A 26140-nucleotide genomic window follows, 5' to 3' on the forward strand; every position below is an offset into this window, starting at 1 on the left:
TGGAGCTTCACTATCATCAAATTCTATGTTTCTCTAGAAGGCATGGACCATTATTCCAAATGAAAGAAGGTTACAACTTGGCTTGGTTTCAAAAATGGTACTTTATGTGTTGCTGGGAAGTGGTTGATATGTTTCCCAAATGGGAGCAGTACACAAAAGGCAACAATGTGAATATGTGGAGAGGGGTAAGTGGGCTAAAATTGCGGGTGAAGGCTGAGATTTAAGGGGATTTTTTTAACCGGAACATACATATGTGACGTGCAGTGTAAAAATAAATGCCATGGCATTACTCAAATTCCTTGAACTTTAACACTAGATGCTTTGGTGAAAAAAATGAGGGTCTATGGAATGACTATATAACAAATGATCCCATATCGAATTCCACTATTTATTATTGCCATTAGAAGCACTGTTTATTTTTTATAGGCGTCGTCTTTAGTTAAGGTAAGAAAGTTTTAATTTAGGTGGAACAAACAGCCTGTAAGAAGAGGTAGTATAGGTTGATACAGTGATGATATTTAAACATCCAAGGACTGATTAGGATGCACCGAAGGGTTTCCAATCTTCTGTCACATTCTTTCTTTCTATATAATTCTCCATATTAATAGTTCTAGAAAACCCCAAAGCCACACAGTATGATAGATCCACCTTCTCTCAAACCACAAAAGCCACACATTATTAAAAACAGTGATACAAATGCAGCATGTGCATTACATTATTTTCTAAAAGGTTTGATACTCTTTTTGTAATGTGCCCCCACACCAATTAATCTGGGGTCACTGACTGGAGAGCCGGGATGTTGGAAGTTCCTTTTGAACACTGGAACAATAATAGCGGCACCCACATGATGGCAGGGCTAGAATGCATAGGGGTATGTTTAGATTTCCATCCTGATTGCTAGTTTATCATACGTTCTGAGCCAAGAGGAGGAGGTGGGGGAATTCTGACTATACAAACTCAAATTCCGTTCCTCCCACCCCTCTGGACACTATTACTACTTTAATCCCACTCTTATCCCTGGCTTCCTCTGATCTTTAAAAAACTGATCCATTAACCACACTCATTCACAAAGAATTAGTCTAATGCGTCTTATTGTATCCACCTATCTGAACACCTTTTTTTTTTTTAAGACTTTGCACCCTTGGAACAAAACATGGAATTGGGAAATGGATAGACACATCTCTGCGACCTGGGCTCCGGGCTGAAATGCCATTATTTATATGAATATGGATTTATTTTACTTAAACATTTGAACTAACTAGGTAAAACCGAATAGTGTGCAAAGTAGGTAGAATAGATGGCAGGTATGTTCATAGAAAATGTGTCTGGTTTCTTTGTACCGCAACATTTTCTAGCAATGCTTGCCGGTGCCAATTATGTTTTCTAAAATGGCCTATATGCTTTGTGAAGGTGCAAAGTCAATAATCCTGCAAAGCGTAAAGACATTGCAACTTCTTCATGTATGAGTGATAATGGATTGGTAATGATGAGTTAGGCTTGAGTAGCCCAACGGAAGTCTTGGGAGCCGGGTGTGGCTCATGGAGGCTTTTCTATGCCCCCAGCCCATGTGAGATAATAAGAACTGTAAACTTGTATAGCAATGATGAAGTCTTCATATGTAAAATCATGGAATATTGTTATTTAATGAGTACGTATTTAAAAAGCAGGCAAGTTGGGGGGTTCCTACAGCATAAACAAGGAAACATACTTATCATTTAAAGAAAATGGAATCTTCCCCATAATTAGATAATACACAACTAGGAATAATCCCTTGATATTTGCTTACAATAAACATGGGTCCTCTCTGAATGTCTGCTGATGTTTGTTTATTGTGATACTATGAAATGGCTCATCCTGTATACAGTACACTGCACAGCGATAGCTTTCGACCTACGACGTTACACAACAGGACCTGATCGGGCTTCAGCACTAAAAAGAGCCTCTCTAAAACACAAAACTGGTGTTTTCTTATTGAGTGGTTTTCTACAGTTTTACTTACGTAGGGCAAAAAAACCCTCTAAACTGAAGGATGAAACTAACATAAAATAGGTGTTCATCAAGACATAGTACACATAACACATGGGGTACATCTGTTAAAACCAGCGGGCAAATAAAAAAACATCATAGAAATGGAATTTGATGGCAGATAAGGAACATTTTCCATAGCTAATGGCATAGGATAGCAAAACTATTGCTATAAGGGATAGTTTTATTTGTTACAAGTGGTATTCTATTTTACAAAGTTCATACACAAACCATATGTAACAGAATCACCCAATTCCAGAAAGGAAGCCCACAGTATACAGCGATCTCTCTGGGACAGGGTTTTTTTTAACAAATGAAGGTGCAAAACTATATATATATATATAAAGCAATGTCATGTGTCTGCTTGGTACTACACATTCAGTACTTTGCCACAGAATTGCCCTTTGTATTGATTCAGATGGAAATCTTAACATAACATCAGCACCGGTCTGTGCTACTCTAAATGGAGTCAGTCTGTTCTGCAAAAGCTCATTGTGACACTTTTTTGGGAGTGGGTTTATGTTTTGGAGAAATACCACTTTTGTAATTCCAAAAATCTCAGATGATAGGAGAACGTTAAACTTTACAGTCAACTAGACCTTTGAAGGGTTAATGGAGAGAGAGAGAGAGAAGTAAAGTATACACATTAGCCAAGTGTGCATAGGCAAAACACAAAAATACTGCATCTACTGCTCAATACTCCATTAACAACAAACCACGCTTCTTCACAGAGGCCGACTCGTGCTTAAGAAGTAGTGAACAAATAACATTCCTATAACCATTTGCTTAAGGAACCAGTAAAGTCAGCGGTAAACACATTGTACATGAATCTTTGGAAGGTTTCCAGATCAATAAACTACTACACATAGAAAGGAACCTTTTTGATGAGCTTGTAACCGAACTTCACACCTTCCCAAACCAAACACTCGTGTGACAAAGCTAGAGAAAATAAACTCCTCAGGTGACGGGGCTCTATTCTTTCGTAACAATACCTACTTAAGTATATCACAGTAACGGCACTGTGGGCTTTTAAATGCCTTATCTGCATCCTCCTGCAGCTGGTTCAAGCTGCAAATGCTTACATCTAGCGATGTGGCCATTGTAACCACATGCAGCTGGATGTCCTTGTGCTGTCATTCTATTGGAATGTCACCTAATATGAGGTCCTCAAGGACACGGCTAACATCATCATATCTTATTTAGGACCTTAGAGAACACACAAATAAAAAAAAAAAAAAATACTGGTATACATGTAGATGCCCACTACAAAATCCCACCGAGGAGGAGACTATGTATAAATGCATCCATATATGTACCGGAAAAAATCTGCAAATTGAGACAAAGCTTCATTTATATTAATACAGTATCGTATGCAAGCTGCTTAAACACATTTCGGAATATTGTCTCATCAACATGTGCACTTATACAATTAATGTTTTTGTAGCATATTTTTGGCTATTCTTATAAAAAGATCTTTTATTTATTCAAGTTAGAAGAGTTGCAAAACAATATTTTGAGCACTAGGAATTATTTTCATGTACAAATGAATAAAATATCTGTAAAATACCTCCTTATATCATTATAATATTATTATTAGTATTTCACATTAAGCAGAGATTTCTTGCATTATTCCCAGTCTCTTACCTCACTATATTGAGCTTGTGCATTGTTCTCCAGATACAACATCTTAGCTGTGAGGTTAATCAGAGATGCTGTCCTATTTTCTGGCTCCAGGATTCTCAGTGTGCCCCCCCTTTTGACCCCAAACTGATAATACTCCTGCTAAAGGGCAACACTTATCATGAAGTTTTCTCTGCTCCTCTGTCTGTCACACCATCTATTTGAAACTCACTTTATATATACACCTGGATTTAGGCAAAGAGAGGGCGGAGTGTCTCCTCTCTACCTGTCCAATCTGTCAAAAGTTCCACCTAGGTCCCTGATCTTAAAAGAGTAAAGCCTCTCCTACTTCATTAGGTAGTTAAAATTCCTCACCAGGTCCTAGAGACACACTAAATGACATGGGGGATTCCGCATATACATCGGTGCGCAACCTGACAAGGGTACACACGTATGTGTCCAACGCATGTACAGATAGATGGTCACTTTCATTTACAATTCCATGGTCTATCTTGTTTTCGGTCTGGGAGAGCCACTATCTCATGGGACAATGATGTTTTTGGGCATCTGTATAGGTAACTTTCAAATAAAATGATTTAAAAGCTGGTTTCAAAACCAGTGAACAACTATAAAAATTCTGTAATTGTAACCAATGGCATTTTTTTTTCTATTCGCATTAAATATGAATGGAGGCATTAGAGTCAAAAAAGTGATCTGAAATTTAAATGATTCTACAATCTCTGACTTCATTCACAAAGCCTGCATAAAATAACTTCAAATCAGAAATTCATATTTTATATATATTTTTATGCATCCTTAAAAATATATCAATATTCTTGTATTAATTCTGCAAAATTGCTTCTTGCTACAAATACATTCTGATAATATTAGAGGACATATTACTTTGCTTCTAGAAAGAGAGGCAAAGGAAAGTAATTGATTCACTTTTATGAATGGAAGTCATTAACATATATCAATACATAGCACAACGTATGGATTTCATCCAATCTAAATGGCAAACTGCGGTAAAGATGCAAGACGACCAAATTTCCCAAATTTAAGTTTTACTTAACTCAGTTCTATTATAGTTCATTTATTTTCCAGACTAATTGTTCATAAAAGCAAACGCTGACTGTACGCTAATGAAATAGTATTACTCCAAATACCTGCACTGATCTCTACCCATTCCATAGATCAAGTTGCCATTGATTATTGTATCACACTAAATATGCATTTAAAACACAGCCATTCAGTAAGTGAATACAAAATTACCTATATATTTTGCAATCTATAGTTATAAATTTTGTGATCTGCTAAATTCAATTAGATAGCCTTTCCTTTAGTAGAAAACAAATCTTAGTGAGTCGAAAGTCTGGAGGGTGAATTCAGAAATATATATCTTATGGATATATATTGGAAACTTGCAGGTGATTTAAACATACAAGAGTTTTATCTCCAGTGCCCTTGACGGCAGTGTCTACCTGGCCCAGTCTATATTACTCCTCAGAATGGCTCAGTGGTGTGTAGGTCCTGTGATTTACATTATGCTGGATCTTAGGCTCAGAGAAGAATGCAGAATCCACATTACCGGAATGGATCCCTGCCTGTAGAAAGCTGCTCAGCACATCCATGTGACACATGATTTAAAGGAGATATGTGGGGATCATGGGATTATATTTAAGGGGTTGTTGAAAAATACAATCTCAGTTTTGGGGTGCATCTCAGATGCTCATTATTAAGCTGGAATATCCCATTTAACCCCTTAAAACAAACTTTTTTTTTTTACTTAACAAGAATGCTTCCACCACCGCATGCTGTGAAAACAGAAAGCAAAACCAGTCTTCTATCATGCTTCGTTGAAGATTTTTTCAGCATGTACTTTAAAATCAGTTTATCTTCCAGCTGAGCCATATGTAACATCCATACCGCCTCTCTTCATCTTCAAACACGGACACTGAAAACAATCGCACGTGCAGGAATGGAACTCTCTAAGATCCTATTGTCTTTTTTACTATAATGTGATATCTTATCTTTGTAATGTATCTCTTATATAGCTGAACAAATTGTAAAGTGCCAAGCATGCTGATTTTCAATACGCTCATATACGTTATTGTAATTGAGATTTCCAATTGGGGCTTGTGTTTCCCTCCGAACATGCAGATAACTAATTTTGTCCTCTCTGCAAAAAGCCATTGAGCCTCTAATGAGGAATAAAACAGTGACAACGACAGATTAAGGTTTCATATACTTCCATCAGGCTACTGAAATCCATGTACCTGTGTTTGCATTGTTTGGAATGTTCCCTTCCTATGGATTTCTTTGAATCACATGGATACAGGCATCACTTAAAACAACCTAGCATGCTCTTAGATATAGTTGTAACTGTTAAAGGACTCGGTATAGTCAGATGAAAATGACTCTTCTCATGTGTCGCATCGCTCAGTTTTTCATAGCATACACCTGTGTAGTTACTCAGAGATTAAAGGTAACTCTGTTTTGCTGAGGACCTCTGACAGTCATCATATACAATCCCCCTAACCTGGTTCAATAGTGTTAATACCCCTGTTATGAAGCACATTGTGTGAGCTGTGCAGTGTTAATGAACCCTTTAAAACCTTTTCAACCATGTGCTTATCAGCCAGGATCAGGACATGGGCAGTAACTAGACTTCAAAGTTCTTTCCACCCATAAAACGTTCCATCTCATACTTGATTTGGGCACTTATCATGCAAAAGCCATCCGCAGTCCCATTATACAGGACATTCGCTGGGCCAAAATATAATTTATCAGTACTATCTTGATTCGTATGAGTGCATGAAATGTATTTTTTCAACCCTTACAAACTATACTAGCCCACTGCTAATGATGACTGTTACTGTAATAACAGGCAGGGTTTAGCGTACTGAATTGCTATGACACATCATGTATGTGTCTGAATGGGAAGCAGGGTTCTATAGCTATGTGCCAATAGGATGTATTGCTCATACATGCATGGGTAGTAGGTACACACCGCTGAGAAGATATGGATCAGTGTACTAATCAGAATGTTTGGAATGGAGATGTTATAACCACAAGATATACCACATAACCCTTCTTCTGCCAGCCACCTGCACTGCCACACAACCTGTCCCACCACACAACCTGTCCCACCACACAACCTGTCCCTGTGTATAAAACATTATTCTGGTGGTTTTTCTGCAAATCCAAATTGTTTTGTGATTGCACTACTAGTTATTTCTTGTTTAACAATCACACAGCACTGCAGAGAATGATGTATCGTATAAATTAATAATAATGATGCAAACCAATGGATTATGCTAATTTAACATTAAATTTGTTGTTTTGAGAATAACTGCTTTCCACAACGAATGCTTTTGTATGGCTAGACATAGTAGTTTGTTACATTTACAGATCTGTGTGTCAGGGATACTATTATGAGAAAGATTGTGTGTGTATCAGAACGGACCTGATGCTATGCCAGCTCTGTAAATGCAAAAATGGGGCAATACCTTTTTTTGTATTGGACTATCATTTTAGATATACAGTACTTTGCAAAAGCTTCAGCCAGGTGTGAAAAAATACTGCAAAGTAAGGATGGTTTAAAAAAAAGACATGTTAATGGACATGAACAAAGAAAGTTAATCAAATCAATATTTGGAGTGACCACCCTTCAAAACAGCAACTTCTAGGCACGCTTGCACAAAATCAAGCATTTTGTTGATGTATGATTAAATAAGTATACCAAAGCGGTGCTAATGATCATTAATTTAATATGTAGGTTGAAACAGGATCATTAACTGTCTACTACTGTCTAGAGAAGTCTGTTCAGAAGTGGTCTTCATAGAAGCCATACCTCAGACCTGGAAACAAGGCCAAGGGAGTCAACTATTTTCAAAAACACAGGAACTGGGGTGCAGAAAATGGCAGCACGTGCTGTGCACTGATAGGTCAAAACGTTAACTATTTGGTTGTAGCAGAAGGCAGTTGGGAGAGTGGTATAAGAATGAGTGTTTGCAGGTAACAGTGGAGCATGGTAGAGGTTCATTGCTAGTTTGGGGCTGCATTTCTGCAAATGGAGTTGGGGATTTGGTCAGAATGAATGGTCTCTTCAATGCTGAGACGTACAGGCAGATACTTATTCATCATGTAATACCATCAGCGATGACAACGTGTATATATATATATATATATATATATATATATATATATATATATATATGTACACACACACAAGCACTACGTCTAAATATATCCCTACATAACAAACAAGTATGAAAAATTGGAGATCAAGCATAACATATATTCAAAAGTGACAATAAAGGATTTCCTAATATAATTCAAACATTAGTTTCAGCGCTGAAGAGGTTAATCGTGTTGAAGGCACATCAAACCAGGCTTTCTTTTATTGTAGCCTTAAGATAAAGCTGTGCTTTTACCTTAATGCCTAAAACTAGCCAGCCACTGCCCCACCCAAACAGGAGTGTGCCAGCACCCAGTGCATGTCACAATAGGTCTGCCCTCTGACCTTCTACAAACAGCTGCACATGCTGTCTCTTTCAGTGACTGCCTTGTATCTTTGCCCACTGCCTTCAGGCCTAATTAGATAGTTAATGACGTGCATGTTACAGATAACACAAAGGAGGGGGGTCAGGATAAAGAAAAGAGTGAAAACCTGAAGCTGGTCACTTTTCTTATCAGACATACAAGCTTTCTACACAAAAGACAAGGAACACAAAAAGAGCTCCACCCAGCAGTCTTCTATCAACAAGGCAGTTGTGCACACAATGAGGTATGGGTTTTCCTCCCGTGTCATCTCAGGGTAACAAACACAGAATGCATTACTGGAAGACACGGGCGTCAAGCATTTGTCTCAGGGAAATTGGTATCTGACCAGCGCGATAACGTGAAAGTGCTAAGCTACAAATATTGTAACAATTTTAACACGAACACCATTGCCTACTTATTTTATATTTTCATTGCAATCCCTAGTAATCTTCATGGTAGCTCACTGGCCATGTGACAACTACTTAGGATGCTCGTGAAGTAACAATTACCACCAATCAGACCCTCAAGCATCAAAGGAGCACCTATGCTTTTAACACCTGGGAACTCTCAGGGTTTGTACTCAGTGACAGGGGGAATGGTAAAGTTCTCATTGTCACACCGTCAAGAGTTTATTTCTTCAAGGACAAAAGTATTGGGACACACCTCTTAATTATTGCGTTCAGGTGTTTCAATCAGACCCATTGCCATTGCCACAGTCACCTAGCCAGGCAGTCTGCATTTACAAACAGTTCTGAAAAAAATAGGTAATTCGAAGAGCTCAGTGAATTCCAGCGTGGTACTGTAATAGGACGCTACCTCTGCAATAATGAAATTTCACCCCTGCTAGATATTCCGAAGTCCACTATAAGTGGTATTATTGGAAAATGGAAGCATTTAGGAACACCAAAACTCAACCATGAAACAGAAGACCCTGTAAAGTCACAGAGTTGGGTCACCGAGTGCTGAGGCGTGTGGTGCGTAAAAGTGACCAACGCTCTGCTGATCCCTCATTGAGCAAAGGTGACCCAACTCCACCTCCACTCTACAACATTCTCCACTTCCTATGTATTTCAAAAGGACTATTTTTATAACATTGAAGCTTTGCAACTACAATAGAATGTTTGTGATAGTCTATCAAACAGTTCAGAATGTCTGACGGTACATGCTCATGTAAGGAGATCGTGCACCCCTGCATGATATAAGGGTAAGGTTGATGTAAGGTGACCTGGTGACTTAAGGTAAACCCAAAAAACACTGCAATCATATCCTTGGGGTGTACAGCACACATAGGGCACCAAAACGTCAATATCATTGTGCTCCATCACACCCTTCCCAGCTGTCAGCTTTCATCCCCAGGCCTCTTTCAATACCAGTCGCTTTCCTTGAAATGTGATATGAAAATCCCAGTATTGCTAAAGATATTCAAGCACGTGAAGTAACTGGGGACCCAGATAGATATTTCTGCTCTAAAGTACAAAGTGAAGCACTCGCACACACACAAATTATATTGTGGCCAGAGGAGCAGCGCAGCTTAGCGGAGCAGGCCTTGACAGAGCTAGGAGGAGGGCTTTGTTATGTCACTAGGTCTGGGGTTGCTTACAGGGTTTAGTAGGTGGGGTCTTTCTGGTGCTATAAATGGGCGGACATTTTAGATAACGGTCACTTTTAATTTGAGCCACTTACCTACTTTTGTCCCACCCTCCCTCCCCATATTTCGTTTTTCTTTTGGCTTCGTTTTGTCACAGCGGCGGTACCGGTTTGGTTAGGCGGGGTAGAATTGGGATGTTTCGGTTAATTTTGGTTGATTGGTTGGTGTTGTTGGTTGGTATGGTAGGTTTCGAGCTGGTCTGTGGCTCAGAACCTGGGGGTGTAGGGGTGTCACGGTATGCCCCTACTGTTGGTTTGGTAAGGTATTGTACCTTAAAGGCATGGTGATGTTTATTGTTATATCTGTTATCTTGGGGGTCATTGTCTATGTGTTTTGACATGTGGGGAATGTGTAATGGTTTTACATTGTTATGATGTTTGGACAATGACTTATTGTTATGTTTTGATATGTTTATATCATATATATTTTATAGTTAATTCTGTGGTTATAATAAAGCTGTGGACAATATTTTTCCAACATATAATGGTGTGGTCTCAATTATTGGGTCAATGTTTGGGGGGTTTTATCTGTTCTTTTAGCCCTCTCTGGCGATGCGCCTGTCATAAGGTTACATTATACAAAGGGGTACCCACTAGACAATTGTCTAATACATAGGCTTTCTTTTTGAAAGAGTGTTTTTTTCCGGATATTTAGTTGAATTATTTACCAATTAGTCTCATCATTCTAGCTCAGGAGTTTAAAAAGACCTGTACAAGTGTGCTAAATGTTAAAAGCCACACAAGGTCCCATTATTTGTATACTGCAGCTCTTAATGGCTCATTGGAAGCATAATGGCCCTGGGCTGGTGTAGGGATTATCACTTAAGGGCTCTAACTAGACAAACGGTAAAAAGAAAAATACAAGCAGAAAAAATGTTTACAGACGGGAGAGAGAACGCAGATAAGAAAGACAAGGCAGATAAGACAGACATAAGGACTCAGAGTAGATGGTTAGGGAAAGAGAGGGGAGGTAAAGGGTTATTCCTGCTTAAAAGCACAATACAGAGTCAAGCCTCCCAGCGCAATCTCGCCAAACAAATATTTACTTAAACTTTTTTTTTTTATTATTATTCAGTTGGCTGCATGAGGTTCTAAAAATGGGTTATTTCCCATTCTTTAAATTAACTGCATATGATTCTTTCAACATGGCAGAAAGAACACTTCCAGACTTTAATGCATTGAGATGCCAGTTGACACGGATTTTATTGCTAGGACATAGCATCTGGACTTTTGGTGCTCTAGAAGGCCATCACACTGTGTACGTCAGCAGATGTATGAACACACCAGGACTAGAATTATTTTGCCAGCAGTACAAATGCCCTGTGCTGCTCAGCCTGTTGTTTGCCTTTGACAATACATTCATCTAGGTAAATATAAAAACACAAGGAGATTTAGCGACAACCTTGTACATTATCAAGAATATAAGAATATACAAAAGCATACATCAGAGTAACAAAGATCAAAGGAAAAACTCAAATGAATGAAGCATCCTCACTCCAATAAATATACCAACAGAATCCAACCGCCTATATCTAAAGTCTGTAGCTGAACACCCTGTATCTACTATGCCTAGGGGAACTGAGCATAGATTGCCCCATTGTCATTATTTCAAACTCTGTCAGATAGTATGGTGACCACATTGACCATTCTTTTCCAGAAACATGTATGTTTCACATTTCTTGTCTAGCATTAGGGAATAAATTACTCAGTTATACATTCCACATACTGCAGGGCAGCACCTTAAACATGCTGGTCACCATATGAAAAATATAGGGCAAAGTATCATATCATATATACAATTATAAAATATAATATACAAGTAAGACAAAGCCCTTGCATAACACAAAATAGAGTGCATCCACAAAAATTAGCCTGTGGTACATGCATGTAATGTATAATTAACCCCTTAAGGACAATGGGCGGTCCCTAAACCCATTGAAAACAATGCATTTTGAGCCCGTACATGTACGGGCTTTGTCATTAAGGGGTTAAAGACGCCATTAGCAGTACTAAGTTCTGTATCAGTATACCTAGGAACTTTTCAGGTCTGACCTGGAGTCTCTGGGTGAAGAGCTACTCTTCCGGGTCTCCGGGGCAGGGGGGACTTTTACCTACACCCACTTAATTTTCCTCCCAAACCATTTAATACGATCTGGGACTAGTGTGGCTAACCCCACCTTTTGCAAAGCTCCTTCAGAATAGGGAGAGTCCTGAGTAGCCTACTCCTGGGAAGTCAGTAACCTTGGAGAGTTTGCCTTGCATCCGTAATGCATAATAAATGCAGCAAGGTCAAAATCATCAACTGTTTCGTGAATAAATCCCTGTGTCTTATTAAGTGGTCTCCCATCAGACTTCCATATCCAGCCATTAGTACATGAAGTGTAGGTCAGAGAGTTTAAGATGACTTGTCTCTCCATAATGAATAATCATCATGGTGTTCTGTTCTCCAAGTGTGACTCAAACGATTTGCTAAAAGGATAGAACAATGTATAACGCCAAGGGCCTGTCTGGCCCACACCCACAGCAGGATATTGCCACAAGGGAGATGAGATCAAAAAGGCACACATGGCAGCAATAATTTGAAAGTGGCACTTTGATTTGAGAGGTTGAGTGTAACACGCTGTGTATTACACTATAATTGAGCTTTAGAAATCAAAATTTAACTATATCTGCATTTGCATTATCTGGGAAGTTCTAACGTCAGCAGCTTTCCTTGTGGGAAGGAAAGCTGAAAGTGCCAGCTTGCATAGAATTACATGAGAATGAGGAGGGGATTTGGTGGAGAGCGGGCACAGGTAACCCCAGAGAAGCAGCAGAGTGACCTGGAGACCCGGGAAAACACTGCTTCATCAGGAGGGTTACCAATTATGGGTATATATCTAAATGTAAGATTAGACTAAGGGCTGATTAATCTTTACATCAGGAGAAGCCAGGCAGACTAGATGGGGCAAATGGTTCTTATCTGCAGTCAAATTCTATGTTTCAATGAGAGGATGACAACAGTAAAATGGAGAAGCTTCTAGTTGACTTGTACCCCATGATGCTGAGCCACAACAGCAACAGCCTACTGCCATTGTCTAGCTCTATTAGATGAGCTAGACAATGATTATAGAAAAGGTGAGTGTCTTAGCACTTCTGCAGAGGTACAAGGAGGACAGAAGGATCCACAGACAATTAATAAATAATGCATTAATCGAACATTCTGCATTAAGTGTGGAGCTACCTGTTCTCTGTAGATGAAGCTTATTAATAAACTTTTTTTGTTTCTTTTGTGTTGCCGCAATGTCTTTCTACTGATGTCCTGTGTTCTGGGTCCTCACCTGCACTTACCAATTTGCTGGTCAGTGGTTGTACATTTCTGTATACTCCTGGAAGCGTGTCTAATAGGTCTCTATGACTTACTATTACTCTGCTGACTATAAAACCTTTTGCAACTAAATGAAGCATTTGAAACATGAATCCTAGTGCTGGTGTATGCCCAAACAATTCCCAGAAACAATTCTCTAATTCTGTAAAATTTTGTCTCATTCGTTGTCTCATTTTTTGCATGGAACACTTAATTATCACGAGACACAAAAGCAGGTACTGGTAGGTAATAGCCACAATGAAGAACATGACAGACCGTTTATGGTTTATTGGCTTGACATACTAGAGAGAAGTGAATGATTTGTCCTAGTAGAACACCAACTTTAAAACTTTGCTGATGTGATCACCTGATGTACTTTTGCAATGCTGTATCCTGAAGCAATTTTATTAACTGCAAAGTACTCTGTTTTAAGGCAAACATTCCAAAAAACTGGTTAGACCGGGAGTGGCTTAGAAGGAAGCTGCCTTAGGGGGCTTCTAGTGGAGAGAAGAAAACAATATTGCACTTTGGAAAAAGACAGCACTTTATTCTATTTTGTCTTTGGGATCAATTTCTATTTTCCAGTCCAAGTGCACACATCGTTACACTTGTCAATTTCACATGTTAGAGCTCATAACAACATTTCATCATCAAATTAGGTTTTCCATCTAATCAGAGTAGATTTGATCAGAGGCTCAACTTCTCCATCCGGTCTATGCAGTGTGGATCCAAGTGCAATTTAGACATAACATAATTTAATAGTACATCAAATTCTGTTACAATAAATATTTCCCCCCCTTTTTAATGCTCTTAGGCACCAGTTAATCAGGATGTGTATTGTAATGTTCAGATACAGCAGGAATACGTTTTGCACATCTATAGTTACTGGTGACTACTGGAGAATAAAGGGGGGGGGGTGCGCGTATGCGTATATCTCTTGGAATAGCCGTGTTAGTCCAGTGGTGTAAAAATTACCTTTTTACTGGACTAACATTCCAGTAGGTCGATACTGCTTTTGAGAGCTCGATCTTAAAATGAAAAGTTAGTCTAATAAAAAAGGTATTTTATATTGAAGTACTCATTTTTTTCTATATTATAATGTATTATAAATACATATACATTTACATACACAAATGTATATATACACACACACACACACACCACACCTTACGAGCTTCTGCTTCACAAATGAGTTTATCAGCCAAACTATGCATTATGCAGGGTCAGCTCAGCAGGGTTTAACTTCATAACTTCATAATGCACTGCCAAGTTGATATACCCAAGAACATCCAAAAATACCTGAAAAACACCCCATTTTGTAAGAAACATGCTAAATATGTCTGCCTGCCATTTATTTTTTGAAAATTTTCTTTTTCATTTTTTTTTTACTATGCAGTTGTAAACAAGTCACTTAGTCAAGTAACACTGCTAATAACCACTTTGTTGTAGAATAAATAGAGAATACGAAGACACTGCATGAAGAAGTGGTAAAACAGCTTAAACATACTTTCTTCTCATCTCTCAACTATTATATTTTAAACAATAATGTTACTCCAAAACTTTATTATTAGAATCATTTATTAATTTTCTCAGTAATGCATTAGCATCAAATGTTCCATAATCTGATTTATCAAAGCTAATGTCTAATACGGTGCCAAAAATGTAAATTGTAATAAAAATATTTTAAATAAATAAATAAATAAGGCTAATCCAAAGTGAAATGGAAAAACAATGACAAAAGCCTTGAACTAATAAAATACTTCTGCATTATAGCAGGTATTTATAGTAATTTAGCAAAGTAACAGGGATTAAACTACAGTTGTTAATGGTGTTTAACAAAATGGTAAGAGTATGGGACTTCCACTTATAGGGTTAACACAGATCATTGATGTCAGTGACCAAATGGAAAAAGGAATGTTTGACTGTAAAGTGAAGATTAAAGGAGGTGAGCGTGGGGAGCTTGGGTTCAGTGGAAGGAAAGCGTGTCTTGCTCGTGATTGGCTAGAAGTGATTCCTAAGGATTTGTATTTTCTCCCCTTAGGCTTTATGTTGTCAATCACCATCGGGTATCTGTTAAGTTGATGTATGGTAGTAAAATATGCTTTAAAACATATAAAATGAGTGAGATCTAGACTCCAGCTGAAAGCAGGTAGGCTAGTCAGACGATAAGTGTCTTGCTTGGCTCTCAGATTCCTGGATCCGTCTTTTGTTGCTTTGTATACACTGGTATTCTCATAATTAAGAGCTTTATAGACAAGTAACCAATATTAAAACCAGTATTAGCAAAGCCCGGATATAAATCCAAACCCATACAATCCATCAAAAGAATTATGTTCTTTTATATTTAATTTAAATATTTATTTATTTATTTTGTACAGAGAAAGTACCTTGTAATTTCCTACTGAATATCTGCAAGCAGCTAACATGAATTAAAACTGTTAATTAATAACAGTTATTACTGTCTAAGAAGCAAGGATAATATGACAGCATAATACTGAATTCCAAATCAATTCCAATTCCATCATCAGCCCAATACTTGGTCCATCTTTTTTGGACCCCAGCAGCTTCTGGTCCTGGTCTGACAGATTTTCTTGGTCATGTATTTCTTTGAGAGTTTTAGTTGCACTAGAACAGGTACACCCAATCCATCAGCTCCACAGGTGGTGGTCGCAACTGCCTGGAATATGTCTGCACACACCAGCAGCTGGCTTCACCAGTGGAGATCTATCCACGCACCCCAGCAGAGTTTTACACATAGAAATACTCTGCTGAATACTGGGATGCTAGGGGGCATCAGTTTATATTGGAAAGATAAAAGAAGCTGGTAAATGCTGCAACCTACTCATTTATCTTCTCCTTCTCAGCATGTTCTCCTAATAGTACTACTATTTCTTCCTTCTCACACCCAGTTTTTTTTTACTCGTGTTTATCCTGCTCCTCCTAAACCCACCAGATTGTTTTACTCCTTTTCTCACTGTTAGCTTTTCCTCCCTTCCCTCTTATGCCCCGGAACACCAATATCTTTTTTTTAAGTTCTTCACACTCTTCTTCGCTCTTCTTTTCTTTTTGCAACTACACCAAATCTAGCTGTGAAGTCTTTGCGGCAGCCCACTGCCTTGCAATCAATTAAGTCTGCAGCTTTAATAAAGACCTAAATGCTTGATACTTTTTCACCAAAATTGCACAGAGGAAGAGAAGACCTGTTTTGGCTCTTTAGCCCAAACCTAGGAAAGCACCTCTCCCTTGATTTGCATGAATTGCAAGTGTACGGATGCCTTAGTTTGGTCCTGGCTGAGTACAGTTTAGAAGAACATTTGTTATACTGCACTATTAGACATGGTCCCATGCTCTTTTAATCCTGCCTTTGTATCGCAGGAATTGTAATTCCGAATTTATGTTCATCTGTTCATTCTGTTTAACAAGTGGCACTAGGCTTTTTAGCAAAACTATGAAAGGACAGCCAAAATGCAACTGTGTGTATAACAAAGCAACTTCCTAACACAACGTGTGTCTAAAGAGGTTATTGGGACCAAGAGGAAACTCAGTAGCCAGAATCTGTGCCCTAAAGGCCTTATAGGTAGTGAGATTTGAGCGTTAGAAGGAAAGACACCACTAAAGAATAGCATAGACCTACCTTTCTAATTAGATGTTTGTACAATTAATTGCATCCAAGATACCCAACAAAATGATTGCCCATGACACAAAAAAGTTAATTTTAGATGATAAATTATTTTTGTTGTCTATGCGATGATTCCAAGAAAAAATATGACTGCTGGGTGGGCAGATACAGAAAATAACTGATATTCCGGATGGATATGGTGCTTAGATCCTCCAAATGGAGTTTGTATATGAATAATAATAGCAAATACATCTAGCTGACTTGGTCTTTTCGTGGCAACCATATACTACATCCCCGAAAACAGAACAGTTGTATATTGTTCATAGTGTCTTGCTACTGGAGATAATATATTCAATGTCGTTCCCCAAAGAAGTGCACTCCCTGATTACATGAATAAGGAAGAAACCCTCAGGGCCATTGCACAGCATTCAAAGTTGTATTTCAAGAATGGGCGGACATTTTTCTTCCCCACCCTACAAATTACCATGTTGCAAAGGACTATATTGCAGTGTGAAATATCCTTGTACAATCAGATTATCTCAGAGCTTCTATTTCTTCTAACTTATGCATGATTAAATAAAAGATGCCGACATTTGTTGTTTATTTTTCTAAGCTAGTAGTTACAAAGCTTCAATTTATTACTCATTCAGAGGAACTCTCCCAACAAAACCCTCCATATGAATACATACACACACACACATACATATATATATATATATATATATATATATTATATATATGTTATAATAATAAGAATGCCTCTAAATAAGAATACTTGGCCTCTTTAGATCAACTTTTTTCTACCTAAGGTAAACTTACCTGGTCTTTGCCTCTGTCTTATGTTTAGGATAACATATATTCATACTGTACATTCAGAGTAGAAATTAATACAGAAAGTAAATGTTATGTGAGTAGTCAAATAAACAGGAAAAGCATTTTTGCTCTAAAAAGTTACTTTTGTGTCTTGAAGCGGCCAATGGTAATGAGACGGAAGGAATGTCTTCTTTTTCTACTGCCAGTTTATGTGTTAGAGTGGTTGAAATAGCAACCATCTAGATTCTGGAAACCTCTACTTCATCCGTCGCCAGCTAAACTATCCATCCCACTAAAAGTAATCTCTCGATCCCTTCATTTAAACCCTAAAATCTAAACTCATGGTAAAAGTTATGTCTCCTTCTTTTATTCAACCAGTCCCCAAAAGATTTCGTAAAAATATGCAAACACCGAAAAAATATCCAGTCCAATTTCACAATCTGTTAGTCATCATTCCATTATTGCTTGCAGTCATCTGTTTAAATTCCAATATCGCTAAAATGCTGCCCGGAGGCTACTGTTCCTCACCCGCAATTCGTCTTCACTTTCAAAATAACATTTAAACTCCTGACCCCGATACACAAAGCCACTTACGATTCTTCAAACATTCAAATCTGATATACTCCCAAACATAGCTCTTCTACTCCCCAGACAACCTGTGGCCGCCATCCCCAAATTATACTTCAATCTCTCTTGCAATCTCTCTCGCTAATCTTAAGAGTCTAGTTTTCCTGCTAGAAGGATTCTAAGTTATTCTCTTACCAGCAATAACACTCTATCCTACAATGCTCCTCAAACTTTGTGTTTCACCTGCCCTGAAGCTCTCTAGACCGTACGAATAAAAACTAGATGCTCATCATCTTCGAACCGAGCCACACTCTTCCCTAGAAGGCATGTTATATTTAGTAATTGTGCCTAATACAGCAGGTACCTCTTCCCTTAAAGACAATGTATTGTACCTATAAGTCATAGGCATAGTTAGTTAGCTTTGTAGCATTACAACATGTAACTGTGTGAGTGTTACATAGGCAGTAACAGTGCAGCGCAAGTTGTTCCAAGCCCTTTAAACTTTCTAATGGAGTTGTAACTAGATGAGACTACATGTCTGATATGGTACCAACAATACACTGATGTTCACTACAGTGTCTGATCACTATCTGCTGTAATACAACCTTGCTTTCACTGCTGATTCCTTCATGTGTTTCTGACACCCCCCCCCCCCACACACACACACACCTTCGCTGGAGCCTGTACCACATCTTTAAGGGACATCTTTTTAAACTTAAAGACAGGTGCTGGAGGAACAGTTTCCCCGAGGCTACAAAAAAGAATACAAGGCAAAGGTATTTTCAATTTACACAACTGCACACCCCACCTCCCCTCAGGATATGCTCTCTGGCAGTATAAGCTTTAGAAAAACACTACCACGGGGAAGCAAATATGGTTTTCTTCACTTCGACCACAATGAGGTCCCTTGTTTCTTACAGTCAATCGGTACAAAGATAATATTGACTTGGACAGCACTGCCAATAAAACAACAAATATGTTCTAAGGAAAAAAAACAAAAACATTAAAAAAGTTAATTACATAGCTTAAAAAATATAGTGTGATAAACTAAGAAAAAAAACAGTACCTTTTTAATTAATATGCCAACAAGTTCACACCAGAACCAAAGAGTAGTGTCTATTTCTTTGTTGCACATATTGCCTGGTGGTACAAAACAGGTTCACATTTTTCCTCTGCTGCAATTACTGCACTCGTACACAGATTGGGCATAATTTTATATAATAAGTAAGGTTTTATTATTATAATAATAATAATATATAGTACACCATATACCTGTGTGGACAATGCATTGACAGCCCCTCTTTTAAAAAGCCTTATATTTTGTAAAATACTTTACAACCTATTATACATTAATATTACATTATTAATATTTACAACTTCTAATACTGAATCATAATAATAATTAAATATAAAGTTGACTTTTTCAACCTGAAAAAATGAACAAAAAATAAATGAATAAAACTGCTTTTCTATCCACACCCAGTAAGGTTTAGATTGATATTCATAGCAGCATGTTATCATCTGTGTCTGCCCCCTACTGGAGAAATCTGGAACCACTATTTTGTTTTTTGAATAGCGATAATTGGAATATTTGCATCAAGAAAAAAATAGCTTTTTATACAAATTACAACACATTTATATGTGTGCGTATGTGTATACGTAAACATTCCCATTTGCGATGTTACATACAGCGCGTAGGTAAGTATGCAAACACAGACATTTCCGTTCATAAGAGCTTCTGATAAGTAAAAATATAATGGGTTAGATTAAACACTGTTTGTACCTTGGCCCAGTGCTAAATGAACCTCCTCTGGATGTCTTTATTATACGAAAGAACTTCAAGTACCAGACGGCTGAAGAAGAGGTTAAATAATTGCTGACTAATGGATCTGAAGTGAAAACGGACAGAAAACAGAAGCCCTGTCTGCCAACAGTAATACTATTCATGTCTGACAATATTTGCACTTGATTGTTAATGTTTAATTAATGTGGAATGCTTGCTCTCTATTCACTGCGCACCTGTCCATGGAACAATGTCCAGAGAATGAGGCTGGGGGCATGAATCAGAGCCACCTAATTACACACTGTGCTGCATGGTAATTGCCACTTCTCGTAAGATCTGGCTGAATTGGACTGCTGTGCTGCTTTACATTGCGGGATATAACACAAAACTCTCGGAAATCACGCACACACAACTGTACCAAATGGTGGAGTTTGCCCTAAAACAACCTTGTTCTTTTCTCATGATTATGGCTTTTATATAATTAAAAGTAATGGCACGTCCCGTTCCCTCTCATTCACACACCCTTACTGCAATCCCCGATTACCAACAGGCTCTGCAAAATACATGGCAACATGTCTAACTTTCTTATTTAAATCAATATGATTTACATGTTAAATTCATGGCTACCAGGATTCTGGGATTTGCCCAGGTTTGCTTTACATACATTTGATTTTATCACATTTTACCAGTGATGCTAATTTTGTATTTTATTTATATACAGGAACTCCATTGGAAATACCACAGGATGCCAGTGGAAGGACAGCAGCACCCTCTTATGTTAAGAAACCTAGAAAAACGAAATTGGGCAGATAAGAACCATTCCGACCATCTAGTCGCCCATTTCTTCCCACTGTAAAAAAGTGAACAAAACTCAACATATTCAGTCCCTGGTCTTATCTTATGATCAGGATATCTTCATGTTTACCACATGCATGTATACATTCTATCACCGTATTAACCTCTAGTACTACTTCTGGAAGTCTGTTCCACTTATCTAACACCCGCAATATAGTAAGACTTCCTTACATTAGATCTAAGCCTCTAGATTTAGACTATGACCTCTTGTTCTAGCATTTCTCCTTTTTTGTTTGTATAATCCCTTTATACATTTTTGTTGTAGCTCTCTCTTCTCTAAGCTATAAGTAGCTGTGTATCTTGTTGTTAAACATGTTAATATACATATAAGATAAAAACTTCAGCTAGGATTTGAAATTACACCCAACACGTGACATGAAGATTTGTGAAGCAGAATGTTCCGAAACATGTAGCTATCAGACTACTTTATTAATCAGGGCAGAGGTCTGCCTTCCATTTATAATTTTACTTTAAAACATAACACACTTTAAGAACTACTGGAGGACCTAGCTTTTGTGAGCTTACACTCCATGAAGCTCAAACGGGATGTTTATAACTTGCATATGCCTGCCATGGTCATCTAACGCCACCAGGCTTTAAGTGGTTAATAGAAATAAACCCAGGATTAAGAGGATATCTGTTTTAGAGTTACTGAAATAGACACAATAGAGATGGAGAGTCCTAGCTGTCCTCACAGCTGTAAAACTCATTTAGAAACTTTCCAGTAAGGGAGATTGGACATGACATTGGAACCTTCCCTGTAATCAAGATGCGAATTCACCCAAACAAAGGTCACTTGGCATCGACATAAAAGCGGCCAATATGAAAGATTTCTTGGCAATCAAAAATGGGCCGGCAAGTATCAGAGCAAAAAATATCTTAATCATATTTTGATTGCGATCAATGCTGCCATTTGAATAGTCTCTCTTTTGATTGCACCATTCTGCTGTACCATTAAAAAAAGATTATCAGTACAATACCTAGATATAGACTGGAGCCAAGTACTGGAGATGGTAAAATACACAGCCACTTTGTATCTTTGGACAGTAGCAAACAATGTAAAATGATACAAATGTATAATTTCTTTAGTCCTCCTTCACGATCAATGGGCCTTATTTCATAGCTACTGCAGCCGTATGGCTTCCTTAATCTGTTACTATGTGCCAAACGGATACCCATTTCCTTACGCCTGACTCATCATTAAAGTGTTTCATAATACAGAAAACGCTAAAGCAGCACTTTTCCAATGACTCATGGTTTATAACTGTTTATATCAGGAATCCATCTGGCAGCCTAGTAAATCACTGCTGGACAAGAGGCGCTGGGCAGGGAGAGGCAACCTTTGACATTCTGGAAGCCCCGCTGATACCAGTTAGCCATATAGCTCGAGAGTCTTGTCCAGAACGGTCAATCAGAAACTATCTATTCTAGGGGGGGAAATGCATGTGAGCCGAAAGCAATATAAAATTTAATATTACGCTGACAACAATTTTAGAACCGTGCTCAACAAATTGTCTGCAAGCACAGGAGTCAGCCTCAAAGAGCTGCTGCGCCACTACTGCAAAAATATTTAAAAACATTCCTTAACGTTTGTTACTGATCAATAAAATGATTAGTTTTTTTTAACAAATTCTGAAATGTATTATACACAATGGATCAATGTTGCAGTGTTTTCCAAAACTTTCTAGGAAATACAGATGACTGGTTTGGATAGTCAGAAATGTCAGAAACCAGTTTATACCCAGGCGTCTTTCTGCTAAATTAATCTTTTATGGCAAAATCAATGCTCCTATTCGTTTTGCTTGTTATTTATTGTTGCTCACTGGATATTGGATCTGAAAACCTTGTGTCAAAATGAAGTAGTAAAGGCAGGAGCACACCTAATAAGTTTCATTCCTATTTTCAGATGCCTTCAGCCATCATGTGTGTAATACAGACACAATAGCAGAAGTGTTGGATGTCCAGATGATATTAATATGTTAAAGTACAAAACTCTCAAGCATATGTAGTCTCTTTGCAGTGTTTGACTGGTAATCCTTAGCGAGGGGTACAAATGACTTGTCTCGGAGATGTAAGAGGAGCTGTAAGCATTCCACTATGGCTCATGGCTGGGAATGCCTTATATAAACTATGCTCTAAGGCGAGACTGGAAGTTGTGATTGATATGTTGTCACATATTTTGTTTTCAAAGCAGCACATAAAACTAAAATCTCTATTTTAACTGAATGTGTAAATTCATCTGCACCCAACCGGATAATGGATGTGTCACTGTATTACGTGTCCCTTAAGATTATATAAACCCTATGCATCATCTGATCAGTCCCATGGCTTGAGAGTTGCGTCAGTCACTTGCACATACTTCCCCTAAACCTATCCCTTGAATTGTAATATTAACAGCTTCAACATTTAACGCTGCTTGATCCAAATGCCATACTATACCTTGATCCACTTCACTCCCACCTCGCCTCTTCTTCTAATAACATCACCACACCTTCTCTAAATCAATATTAACTCCTACTCTTAATCCCAATATTATTAGCAAGGAAAAGGCTGTCGTAACATAAGCCTGTAGGTGGGTATTTTCAGAATTTCTTGCTGTGCCTGATTATTCTTTATGATATCTTTTGTATGAAGGCTGGCAAAACAGAACTTACTGTGGGAATACTCTGTACAATATCAATATCAATATAGGGTCTCACCACATTGTTTTGAATCTTAAACACTGTAAAAAACGTTGCTATAAAAAAATGGGGCAAAGGCCGATCAATTTAATTTTAAACAGCAAAAATCTTTTCAACAGTACCAGATGTTTCTAATGCTACATTTACTTAGTGTTTAATTCAGCATCTTTACTGTACAGCCATCTGAACCTGTAAATTCACCATAATTAAAGGGTATATTCCCAATGAAAGCACCAGGGCATGCTCTGCAATTGTCCCGAGCATCGTATTAAATTATCTGGCGTTAAGGAAGAATTTTTAATTTCAGGTATGTTTTCCAAAAACATGTATACAGCTGGGACCCTACGAATTGCCTTTCCTGGCTCTAATTTTGTCTGCCTATCCTTGTAAAGGAAATTAGGATTTTAATTAGGATCATTTATACTCTGGATGAATACAATATTCTTGTGTAGCCACTCTTCCTGGTGTATTCTCTCGTCTGCTTTATTGTTAATGTAGTGAGGACCGTACAGGCGACCAAAGCTATTTAACAAAAGGAGTAAGAAAAGACTATGAAAACATAACTGTTATTGCAGAACGCTTAAGTCCTTTTGTCAAATGTAAATTAACATTTGCAAAGGTAAAGGAGTTAACGTTTTTGTCGTTCATACTGCATATCTGGATCAACACATCTGGGTGTGTTTGTGTAACTTAATGTTTTCTGAATGTGAACCAAGGAGCGGTTTCCACAGGGGATGAGCACTAGTCACGATTTTTCAACAAAACAAATAAGAAAAATAAAAATCACAACCTCCACTATGTCCCTGCATAATATGTCATATGACCAGGCATTATATGAAGTTTATTTACATAGCAATGACAATACAGACAAACAAGAACATTCCGGATGGAGCTCAGAGGAAAACCAGTTTGTGAATATTATTCTTCTACAACCTCAGACAGGTCAACATAGGGTAGAGGGAAATAAATATGATGTCATGCTCCATTGTGATCGGAGTTCATATCACCGTACCCTACACATGTATTCAAAGCACACTTGTGGCTGTTGAGGAACCACAGCGATAAATAAATCTGAGTTCCACTCACCCACACGGGATCACTCATCCTGATACAGTCCATACTAATCTCAATCTTATTCGTAGCACCTTTTTCTGTGGGATCACTGGTAAAATCCAAGTCGATGGGTTGGACAGAATGCATTGGTCTAAAAATATAAATCCACAACAAAAAAATGTTGGTATCAGTCAATTAGCAAGAGGGGGAATGTTTTTATTAGTGTTTACCAATGTTCTAATTTCATTTTAGCCTAATTTCACTTGAGGTTGACTGTCTAAAATATCACCTTTGTGGAACCCTAATGTGAGGTATGTAGTATGATTTAGCATTTATAACTAGCTCAGAAATGTGCAGATATGTATGCAAGCTTTTACTATTGGTATCTTAACATGGGATGCCAGAGACACCTTTAAGCAGTCAAACCTCACTTACTACTGTATTTTGATGTAGGACTATTCAAAAGCCGCACTTGTTGCTGAAAACAGTTCTCTGTTTATCATAAGGACTTACCCTAAAAACTCCCATAGACGATCAAAGACATCAGGGCTTCTGATATCTGTATCCTGGGAAGACTGAGACATGGCTGTGCGGTAATATCTTTCTTTACACGTAAAATGAGAAGATGTGTCCACAAACCTGGAAGAAATCAAACAGGGTTCAATCGCTGCTGGTAATCTTGACAAATATTGGGTAAACTGCTACAAAAAGTTTGGGGATGCCAACCATCAATTATATAATTTAGCTTCATTAAATAATGTTTACATTTTAAAGACGATTTATATTTCTGACACAAAATACAATGCTGATTCATAATAAAAGACTTTCAGTGTGTGACGAAGCCAGAGGAGGGGGAAAGGTCATAGTTGAATGTAAACAGTAATGATGAATGGTGAAAAGCTGAAGAGTAAAAACTCCATCAGGATGATGAATATTCTACTCAGAAGTCACTTGGATTTTCACTTTCCAATTTTACCACTTTTAGCAGAGATATGGACAATAGCTCATCACAGTAGACCTGTCACATCCAGAGCTTTTAGCATTATTCATTGTACTTATCTAAACTGCCCATAGCTTGTGCCTAATTGCTTAAATATTTTAAGTATACGCATTAGGGATTATTATTTTACCTTAATTCTGTAAAAATGTAAAAAAAACATGCATAGCTAATCAATTCCACTGTCAAACTCTCCTTCTGAAAACGCAGCCTTAAACGGGTAAAAACAATGATAGAAACATAAAACATGATAGCAGATAAGAACTATTCTGCCCATCTAGTCAGCCCATGCAAGACTACTACTACAGGTCTTTATTAGTCCTGGGTCTTGTCTTAGAAACAGCACAGCTTTACATCTGTCCCAGGTATGTTTCAATTCCCTTACTGTATCTACTACTGGGAGGATGTTCCATTTCTCTACCACCCTCTCAATAATGATGAAAATATTATGAGGCAAAATGGTGCAGATGGTGATTGTCACATGGAGTCTTGCTATACCAATAAGTACCAATTTCAAATATTTACTGGTGCCACATAAATAAGTGATAAAAGATGCTAAATGTGTGTCTTCCTTTGCCAGTATTGATAC

At 37.9% G+C, this 26140-nt stretch overlaps 1 protein-coding gene across 6 annotated transcripts in view; it reads right to left on the reverse strand.

Moving 5' to 3' along the window:
• Window positions 1–25210, reverse strand: part of LOC149282213 (tumor protein 63-like) — a 54399-nt gene extending 29189 nt beyond the window's left edge. For 3 of the 6 annotated variants that reach the window (XM_089498537.1, XM_089498536.1, XM_089498540.1), the window contains exon 1: window positions 3670–3711. In XM_089498537.1, the coding sequence (XP_089354663.1) occupies window positions 3670–3711 (42 nt within the window). Of the gene's footprint in view, window positions 1–3669; window positions 3712–24587; window positions 24706–24828; window positions 24832–25067 lie in introns of those variants that run through there. The other 3 variants (XM_089498538.1, XM_089498539.1, XM_089498541.1) reach the window with 3 other exon arrangements.
• Between the last annotated feature and the right edge of the window lie 930 nt (window positions 25211–26140).

Source organism: Sceloporus occidentalis, unplaced genomic scaffold, assembly GCF_023333645.1.
Source record: "Sceloporus occidentalis isolate IW3139 unplaced genomic scaffold, rSceOcc1.0.p SCAF_121, whole genome shotgun sequence".
NCBI lineage: Eukaryota > Metazoa > Chordata > Lepidosauria > Squamata > Phrynosomatidae > Sceloporus > Sceloporus occidentalis.